This window comes from Equus quagga, chromosome 2 (assembly GCF_021613505.1).
Source record: "Equus quagga isolate Etosha38 chromosome 2, UCLA_HA_Equagga_1.0, whole genome shotgun sequence".
Classification (NCBI taxonomy): domain Eukaryota; kingdom Metazoa; phylum Chordata; class Mammalia; order Perissodactyla; family Equidae; genus Equus; species Equus quagga.
The window spans coordinates 125,970,649-125,980,088 of record NC_060268.1 but is presented as its reverse complement, the minus strand read 5'-3'; the positions used below and the strand labels follow the sequence as shown (position 1 = coordinate 125,980,088).

At 58.0% G+C, this 9,440-nt stretch overlaps 1 protein-coding gene across 2 annotated transcripts in view; it reads left to right on the top strand.

The window, feature by feature from the left end:
* The first annotated feature begins 6 nt into the window (after positions 1-6).
* UNC5B (unc-5 netrin receptor B) overlaps positions 7-9,440 on the top strand; it is an 84,244-nt gene continuing 74,810 nt past the window's right edge. For both annotated transcript variants that reach the window (XM_046653061.1, XM_046653060.1), the window contains exon 1: positions 7-439. In XM_046653061.1, coding sequence (XP_046509017.1) covers positions 361-439 — 79 coding nt within the window. In that variant the 5' untranslated portion in view covers positions 7-360. The remainder of the gene's footprint in view (positions 440-9,440) is intronic.

The window sequence follows — 9,440 nt, the reverse complement described above, 5'->3', positions numbered from 1 at the left end:
CGGGGCGCGGGGAGGCGCGCGTGGGGTCGGACGGCGCGGCGCCGGCCGCTGCGAGCGCCGCTGAGCGCACTCACCTTCGGTCGCGCAACTTCGGAGCCGGGGAGCGCTCGGAGCCCCGGGGCAGAGGGGGCGCGTCGGAGCCCGGCTCGAGAGCGGGCGCCGGGCACCCATCGCGCTGCCAGCGCCGGGCGGCCCCTGTGCAGCGTGGCTGCCGCTGCCCCCACGGAGGGCACGGGCTGGCGCGGCCGGGCGCCGGGGAGGACGGCGAGGCGGCGGCGGCGGCGGCGGCGACGGCGGCGGCGAGGCTGGGGCCAGGGAGAGGGCCCCGGGGGAGAGGCGCCCGAGCCGGGCCGCGGGAGCATGTGGGCCCGGAGCGGAGCGCGGGGCGCGCTGCTGCTGGCGCTGCTGCTCTGCTGGGACCCGAGGCTGAGCCAAGCAGGTAAGGAGCGACCGGTCGTGCGGGCGGGCGGGCGGGGGCGAGGGGACCCTGGCGCCGCACTTTGGCCCGAAGTTGAGGCAGTCCTCGCAGGGAAAGCGGCGAGGGCGCCCAAGTTAGAAGGTAGATTTCTCTACCCCGCCAAAGTGGGCGGCAGCGCAGCCACCTCGCGGGGGGCGCAGGCCCGGGGATTTAAAGTAAGCCGAAGCCGCCTGCTCCCGCCTGGAGGGGGTCGCTTCTTTTCCTTGGAATGAGGGTCCGAGTTGGCGTCTGCGCCTGCCGGAGGACGCGCCCCCGGGGGACCCCCGGCTCCCTCCGCGCGCGTCTGGCGGCTCCGCCTAAGAAAAACTGTCGCCGCCGCGGCCAGGTGTGCGCTCGCTTGCTGTTCGCCGGCAACTTCCCAGTGCGGGCCCCGGCTCGCGCGGGCGAGAAGGAGGGAGCGAGAGACCTGCAGGGCTCGGGAAGCGCAGGTCCGCTCCGCCAGCCGGAGGAGGCCGCGGGAGGGCTTCGGCTGTTGAGGGGGTAGGGCTGAGTCCTGCACGTACAGCTTTCCCCGAGATCGTGGGACCCGCAGGTCTGGAAGGATTTTTTTCTGAGTGTTGGTGTTGTGTGTGGCAGGGGTGGGGGCGTCATACGTAGTGATCCTGCCGAGTTTCCTTTTATATGGGTCACTGACATCTCCCCGTCCGAGGGGAGCAGGTGCGCTCCCTCCCTACACCTCCTACTCTGGATGCAGCAGGATGCCTTACGGAGGTTGGTGGGCTCCTAAAGTAGAGTCAGGATCCCCCCTCTCCCGCCGTGGATGTGTACATGTCTCGCTCGTCTGTGGCTGGGCCCGGCGTCGCTGACTGGGCCGCGTCTTCCCGGGGAGCCTGTGGACGCACGGGAGCCAGCCCCTTTCTGGTGCCGGAACCCAAGCAAGTGGCCTGCCCGCGGCCTCGGCCGCCGGGGCGGGGTGGGGGTGGGAGGCATCCTGCACCGAGTCCTCTGAGCTGAGGCTGAGAATGGGGCAGGAAAACTGTTGCCGAAAGTGGATGAGATGACGCAGCCCCCCCCCCCCCCCTTCCGCTGCGCTGTTGACATCCGTTCCCCCCCATAGCCAAAGATTGTTCACTCTGGAATTAATGATTCCCACGGCCCAGGAGTGAGGGTTTGGTTTTAGCACATCCTCCACTCTTTTTCTTCCAGCCCTGTGTTGTAAAGTTACGACACAATCATTTGATCCAAGTTAATTATGATTTGGGCAGAGTCGGGTATTTAAAGCAGTGTTTTGAAGTTGGAAGGTAACGATGGGGGAGGGGGCAGGCTGCCGAATGACCAGCCGGGTTTCAAGGAGTGCAGCGGGAGGTGGGAGGTGCGGGGCTAGGGTGTAGGTTTGTGGTTTGAGAGTGTTTGATGGGAGGTGATGGAAGGGTGGGTGAAGTCTCTGTAGATGGCATATGGCAGGGTTGGGCCTTGGGAAGCCGTTTTTGTATCAGCAGGGCAATGGGATGGGGAATAAATACTGAGCTTCCTGGGGGTGGGGGTTCGGGTAGGCAGGAGAAAGACAAGATTGGTTGGCCTGGAGTTCTCTGGAGCTGCCGAATAGGCTCGGCTGGTGAGGCTGGGGTTGGCCTGCCTTTCCTGCTTAACAAAGCATCCGGCCCCCACCGCCCCCAGAAGAACCCCAGGCCCAGGGCTTTGATGGATTTGGGCATGAACGGTGCCCAGCCAGAGATGGCCTCTAATGCTGGGCTTTGATTTCTCACTAGCGAGCAGAACCCGTGTTGGAATTGTGCTCATTACTTAGCGCGGCAGGGGCTGCCTGTCCACCACCAGCCTGGAGAGGGGCCAACTGGTGGGGTGGCCTGCAGCCTTTCCTTTGCCCAGAATGTGCGGTCCTTAGAGACCTGCCTTCAGGAGGGAGAACGGGCCCCTTCCTCCTACACGACCCTAATGTCACAGGCACAGAGCACCCTTCAGAATGTTCTTTGGGTTTTGCCACTAGATCCCTCAAGGGTCCCATCTCACTGATGGGGCAAGCTGGGGCCAGAGTGTTGGCTTTCCTCAAACCTTGCCTTCACTTGACCACAGATGGCAGACTTGTGTGCAGGGCTGCTGTCCAATAGCTAGATTGATTGAGGCCACATTGGACTCCTCCTCATTGCTCCATCCACCCTCTGCCATGAGCTCCCTATCAAGCTGAAGCAGAGAAGGCTGTCCCCACAGTGGGCGCTCTTTCCTGGGGATGTCCAAGCTCACCTCAAGTGGTAGGCACCTCTCCTTTTCCCCACCCCCATCCCCCGTGAATATGAGAATTATCTTCCTTTAAAGCATTGAGAATTTTTTTAAGCCATAAAGTTTGGTGGTGGAGAAGTCAAACCTGGAACCTTAAAACCCCAGACCCTTAGAAAGAGATGTCAGCAAGTGACTGGCCAGGAGAGGCCACTTCAAAAGCCTGGTTGACGCTGGGAATCTCCTCCCACCCCACCTCTCAGCCATTCCTAGAGCTTTTAATGAGCCTTCCCTTGGGCTCTGGCTGGGATGGTTGAGAAGGAACCGAGGTGTCATGACAACACTTTTTTTTAAGGTACAATTAAAGTCAGTTTTCCTAGTGTCTCTGCTGTGTGTGTGTGTGTGTGAGTTCCTGGTCGTTCTTGTCGCCCTCTACACTATAGCAAATACGCATCTCATTTAAACAAATGGAAAATCAAGTGTCTTAATGGGTTTCTCATTAAAATGAAAGTACCACTGCAGGGGAGGAATTTCATATGTAATTTCTCTCCTCCTTCCTCTCCCCACCCCCCAAACTGGGAGTTCTGTAGGACAAAACAATTCCCCTCCTTTCCAATCCACTTAGTTGACTACTGAAGCTTTGGGACTGGCGCTGACTTGCCCAGGGTTACAGTGGGACTCAGGGGTAGAGCTGGCATTTGAACTTGGGCCTCACAAACCTCGGCCTAGGCCTGGCTCCTTCATTCCACCTGGGCTGCAGACTGACCAGCATGGGTCTAGGACTGAGATTCTGAAATCAAGGCACCACCTAAGACAGGCAGCAAAAGATAAGGATGGTTTGGTAGCCGGGTTAGACTGGGACTTGTAGCAGGATGGAGGAAAGAGGGGAGCTGAGAGCATAGACGCAGGAGAGGTGGGCAGGGCAGGGCCAAAGGTCACAGGTGAGGCCCCGAGACCAGGCAAGTACCCAAAGGTAGCTCCATCCCTGGTCCCCAGCATTGATCTTCTCAGCAACTGCCTGGACCTGTCCCAGCTAAGACAAATCACAGACCCTGCTCCATTGGGCAGCAGGGTGACACATTAGCATTTTAGAGCCCTGCACCCATTTGTATAGCTGGGGACAGAATACCTTTGTACTGTGTGTTTTAAAGCTTGAAGCCCCCCCACCACCCACGACTTAAGGTACTATGACCCTGGATCTGCCTCCCACCTCTCCTTCCCTTCCTCGTCAGTGTCTTCTAAGGAGGGTGGGGGCTGCCTAGGACTTCGGGGACTAGGCTAGAGGAGGAGATGGATCCCTTCCATGCCGAATCCAGAGAGCAAGGTTATTGATTCTGAAGGGCCCGACCTGGAGGCTCCCCTGCTGGCTAACCATATGGTCTTTTGAACCTCGGAGCTGGGGCTGGGGGAGTGGGGTAGGAGACAACTTGGGACCCACTGAGGCCTGTAGGAAACTGAGGAGAGGCAGCGCGGTAGGCTGGGCTGGGGCTGAGGAGTAGAAAAACTGCTGCCAGGCAGGACGGCCCCCAGCGGGGAGAGAGGAGGAAGGGCGGCTGAGGCCAGAGCTGCGTTCCTCCTGGCCGCCGCCTCCTCCTCACCAGTTTCTTAAACAGCTTCCACAAATGCAGTCATTAAAGCTGTGAAGGCAAAATGAAACCAAACAAGTGCGCTCTGTGCTTTTCTGGTTTTTTTCTTTTTCTTTTAAGGAAAATTAAAAATACCGTAATTAGAATAATACAAGGAAGGGCAGTTTCGGGAGGCTGGAGGGAATTGGTGCGCTCCACCCTTTTGATTTGCTTCTGAAGTTGGGGCTAGGGCGCCACCCCCTGCCCCCTCTGGGGCTGCGCTCAGCCGGGTGTTGCCCGGCACCTCGGGAATTTCTCCCCGAACGACGCCTTCTGGTGAGCCGGGGCCCAGTGAGCCCCTCGGCTTTTTGGGAGAAGTCTGGCATCCCGGAGCTGGCCGCGGCTCCTCGCTGTGAGTTGGGCGGGTGCGCTGGATTCGAATTCGGCTCCCTATCGCCCCAGCCGCTGCACCCCTGCAGGGCAGGCAAGCCCCGCGAGGCCAAGCCACAGGTCCCCACGGCGCACGTTCCTCTCCGATCCTCGGCTTCGGAGACGCTAAAGGCAGCGAAAACATTTGCTGAAGTGCAGGCATAAATCAGCCTTCTCCTCGCTCCCCCGCCCCTTTGTTTCCTTTTCTTTCTCTCAAAAAGCGCCGGGTTGCTGGAAGCTCCCGAATTTACCTTGCCCACAAAGCGGCCTGATTAGCATCTCCGCAGCTTGCGGGGTTGATTCAGTGCCGCCGAACCGGCCGCGTGCACCTTGGCACCGCGCGCCCCTGCCTCGCTTCCCCTCCTGCGCCCCCCTCGCCGCCCTCCGCCCCCCGCCCCCCGCCGAGCTAAATCAGTCTTAAGGAGCCGGGGGGAGCTCTTGCCACCGCCAAGCAAGTGAGCTGCCCAGCCTCCCTCCTTCTCACCTCCCAGAACAGGCTGCCCCCAGCACCTCACAGCTTCCCTGCCGCTGCGCGCCTGATTTCTGGAGGAAGGTGGTCTGTGGGTGTGAGTGTGTTTTAAGGAGTGTGTGTAGGGGGTGAGACTGTATATTAAGGAGGTGGGCGGAGGCCGAGTGTGCAGTGCGAGGTGAGGGTACCGTGTGGTGGTATGTTGGGGTGTTAGGTGTGTGTGGAGGTGATGTGTGCAGGAGGAATGGATGTGTGTGTGGAGAGTCGTGCCTTTTGTATATGGGGATGTGTGATGTAGATGGCTATATGTGTGTGTTGGGTGTGTGTGGAGGGGTGTGCAATGTGCATATGGGTGTGGCTGTGGTGTGTTTGTGTATAAATAGGTATGTACGTGTGGGCACAGTGAGCTCACTGCCAGGCACAGGGAGCTCCATCCGTTGTATTCTCTGGGGTTGCCTCTTCGGGATGGGACCCAGGCCATTTGCCCATCAGCACTAAGGAGACCTCGTTTTACCTTGCAGTGGGGACTGTGAGCAGGATTTGGTCTGAGTGCCAGGTTCTAGAGTTGGAAGGGCAGAGGCTAGCTTCCCCTGTTGAGAACAATATGACCTGCTGTCCAGAAGGAGGAAGGCTGGCCATAAATAGGCCCTAAAGCCGACCCAGGAGCTTGGGTGACTGCCCCCATGAGGACAGGGATCTGAGCCCCTGGGTCTCCTGCAGTCAACTCCCAGCTTACCCAGAGCAGTGGCAGGGCCTGCGGTTTGGAGACCTCCCCCCGAGCTGGGTCAAGCTCATGCTTCAGCTCTCCAGTGGGAGTAGGGTCTCCTCTGAGCCTTGCTGGAGAAGAAGCAGTTAGAGTTTGAATGAGTGGTGACCCTAATGAAGAGCAACATAAGCAGTCATGGCTGGGGCTAGGACTCTCAGTGGAAGCAACTGGAAGAGGACACATGCACACAGACACACGTGAGCCCTGGACTCACTGCCCTGATCAGCTAGCTACTTGGTCACAAAGGGCTCCCCTGCTGTCCCACTTCTGCCCATGTGAGGACTGCCATCCATAACTGTAGGATGAGATGTGCCATTATGGAGCTGGGAGACCTGTAGGAAATCACAGCCCCACAAATGTGCAGATCGCTTCACAGTTTATAACCCTCTTATAGGTGGGACCTCACTTGGTCCTTGTAAAAACGCCACTGGAAAAGTGGTGCCCACTCAGGAAGCTGACCTGGGACTCGGGTCAGAGGCAGAGCTGCCCTGAGCCCAGCCCTCAAGGAGGTCACTGAGTAGGATGCTGATGTCCATTCCAAACATGGTAAATGACATTCAGAAAGTCTCAGATGACAAGCAAGGCAACGACATATACACAGGGAAGAGCACAGCAAAGAATAAACATTCTAAGCCTCAGGGCTTCCTGGAGGGGGTGATGTGAGCCAGGCCTTGACTCTCTCCTTTTCAGGTCTTTCTAAGAGGGTGTCGTGAAGAGAAGATGGGATGGGGGCTAGCTAGCTGGGGCACTGGGTGGCAGGGGTGTGCCTGGCCCAGATCCCTCCCACTCTGGGGAAGTTGGCCCTGTGAGCCTCGGGTCGGCTGCGCTCTTGGGTGGGCACCCATACTTGGTGAGCCAACCCCCCGCCCTGTTCCTGTTCCTGGGTCTTGCAGGCTCAGCTGAAGGGGTGCGCCTTGGGGTCCTGCCCCTCCCAGCACCCTCTGAGTCCTGGGAGCCTGGGCAGGGCCTGAGAGGAAAGGAGTTCTTGTTCTTTGATTCTCTCTTTGGGCTCTTGAAGATGGAGTGGACTCAGAAAATACCTTTTCAGCACTGGTAGGGATATTTTGGGGGTGGGGGCATGGGAGATATACTTCTCTCCCTTCTGTGATGCCACTGCCAGAGAACAAAGAGTGGGCAAGAAAGGAAGGGCAGAATCCTCAGCCCAGCCACTCCCGTGAGCCAGTTAGAGGGAGACAGCTCGGTTGCCATCGCCACCTCCAGGAACCCCCAGCCCCTCTACACACCCCTCCCCACAAAAGTCCCTCCCGAGGGCCTCGGCTGCCCGTGCAGAAGGTGCATGGCCATCTGGAGACTTGAGGAGATTAACGTAGCCTCCCAGCATTGCCACTTACTAACTCTGTGGCCTTGGGCAGCTCATACCTAACTGCCTTGTGCCTCAGTTTCCTCATCTGTAAATGGGATAGTAGTATCGCCTCACTGGGTGGTTTTGAGGATCACATGACCTGTTGCCCGATAAAGCACTTAGCATGGTGCCCAGCACACAGCCAGCGCTCATGGAGCTCTCAGGCCTCTTCAGGAGAGAGCCCGGTGGTCCCTGAGACGTCTTCCTCCAGGGGAGTAGGTGGGAGGAGGAAGCATGGAGGCTCAGGGCCTGGAGGCCCAGCAGCTCCTGATCTGGGAGTTCGGAGATTCTGGTTCTTGCCCTTCTCCTGCTGTGTGACCTTAGGCAAGTGCCTTCCCTTCTCTGGGTCCTGGTTGGTCTGCCCGTCTGTAAATTTGGGATAGGGGAAAGGTAGAAGGATGATCCTTAAGGGTTTTTTTTGTCTGGTTCCATCTCAAGAGGCCCCAGCAGCCAGCCAGAAACAGAGGTAGCTAAGGCCCAGAACCACATGTGTTTATAGAGGCCCCTCCACAAAGTCAATATATCGACTGGAATGCCCTTGTGAGCATTATCCATCCCTGGGTCTCTCTCTCTTTCTCTCTGAAGCCATAAATCACCCTCCGGGACCTCGGTCCCTTTTTCCTGCTCCATAAGCATCTCCTGCCTTGGAGACCAAGAGCTCCAGACACCAAGCAGGGCCCATGAGGCGGAGAAGGACCCTACAGCAGAAGCAGCCTGGGCAGTAAGAGAAGAGGCCCTGGCTCCCCCACCCAGCCACCCTCGCCAAGGCTCAAGGGGCTCCGTGGAGGAGGTAGCAGGAACAGACCACCCAGGCCTGGCTGTACCATTCTGTTTCATTTCTCGGGAGTGGGGGGGTAGCTGATCTTGGGGGTGAGGATGAGGCATCCTGTCCCCACTTCGGGTATTGGGACACGAGCCCAGCCCTAAAACTTGATGTGCATGTACATTAATTCAACCTGAGTAAGTGCTGGGCTCTGGGATCAGAGGTGGGCAAAGCGCAGGGTTCTGGCATGGTGCTTAGAGGGCAGGTTGTGCAGGCAGACTACTGGGGTTCAAATCCTGGCTGTGCCACTGTCTGGTTGCATGTCCCATAGCAAGTTGCCTCCTCTCTCTGAACTTTAGTTTCCTGGTTTGTAAAAAGGAAGTAGTAATAGCAGAAATCTCTTCAGATTGTTGTGTGGGTGAATGAGATAATGCATACAGATGCCTCCTACATTCTGAAGTACTCAATAACATTCACGGTCATCATCGTCATCGTTATCATTGGTGCCAAATATTGGGTGGTATGAAAGGAGATGCTTCAGCTGTTGAGAGAAGGCTCCTGTGGGCCTGGGTGGCTGGTCAGGGAAGGCTTCCTGGAGGAGGGAAGGATGGCACTTGGCTTGACCAGTCTTTGAAGGATGAGCAGAGTTGGGTAAACAGAGAGGGCGTCCCTGCTAGGGGATGAGTATGTGAAGGTGTGGGGTGGGCACATGCATCCAGGAAACAAATTCCAGATTCAGCCACTGACTCGTATCTGATTATCTGGTAAAACAAGACTTCTGGGGCCAGGGGTCCCTTCTTAGTACAGTGGAAAGAGCCGAGGACTTGGAATTAAAAGGTTCTGACTCTTACTAAGTGCCTGGGACAGGTGGCTCACGCTCCCTGAACCTCAGTGTCCCCAGCTATGAGGCGGGGCTGACCCGCTGCCTGCACTGGGCACCGATGTGGTGTGAGATAGCATATGCAGTCCAGGCACAGAGAGGATCCATTGATCTCCACTGCCCTCCCTCCTTCCTGCTTCTCCCTCACCCCCAGTGTGGCTGACCCCTGGCTGGGGCTGGGCCCTGCTTCTCTCTCTGTACATCTCTAGGCAGGAGAGCAAGGGGACAGAGAGTCCTCAATGGCAGCTTCCAGGTTGAGCAGAGGGCCAAGGAGAGGGACAGGAAGAAGGAGGCTACCTTCTCTGGTCTCTGGTGCCCACCTGGGCCTGGTGGGTACCAGGAGGCATCCCCAAGATCCGGGAGGAACATCTGCTGAGATCACCCAGGAGCCTGCAACCCCCAGAGGCCTGGAGTGGTGTCTGGAGGCATTACTGGCGTCAGGAGACAGAGCCAAGGGAAAGCAGCTCGGTAATGTGATCAGAGGCGCCTGCCTGCCCCGCCTGGGGCCTGAGCACCCACGGAGGATGCAGAGCTTACAAGAAGTTGAGTCAGAAA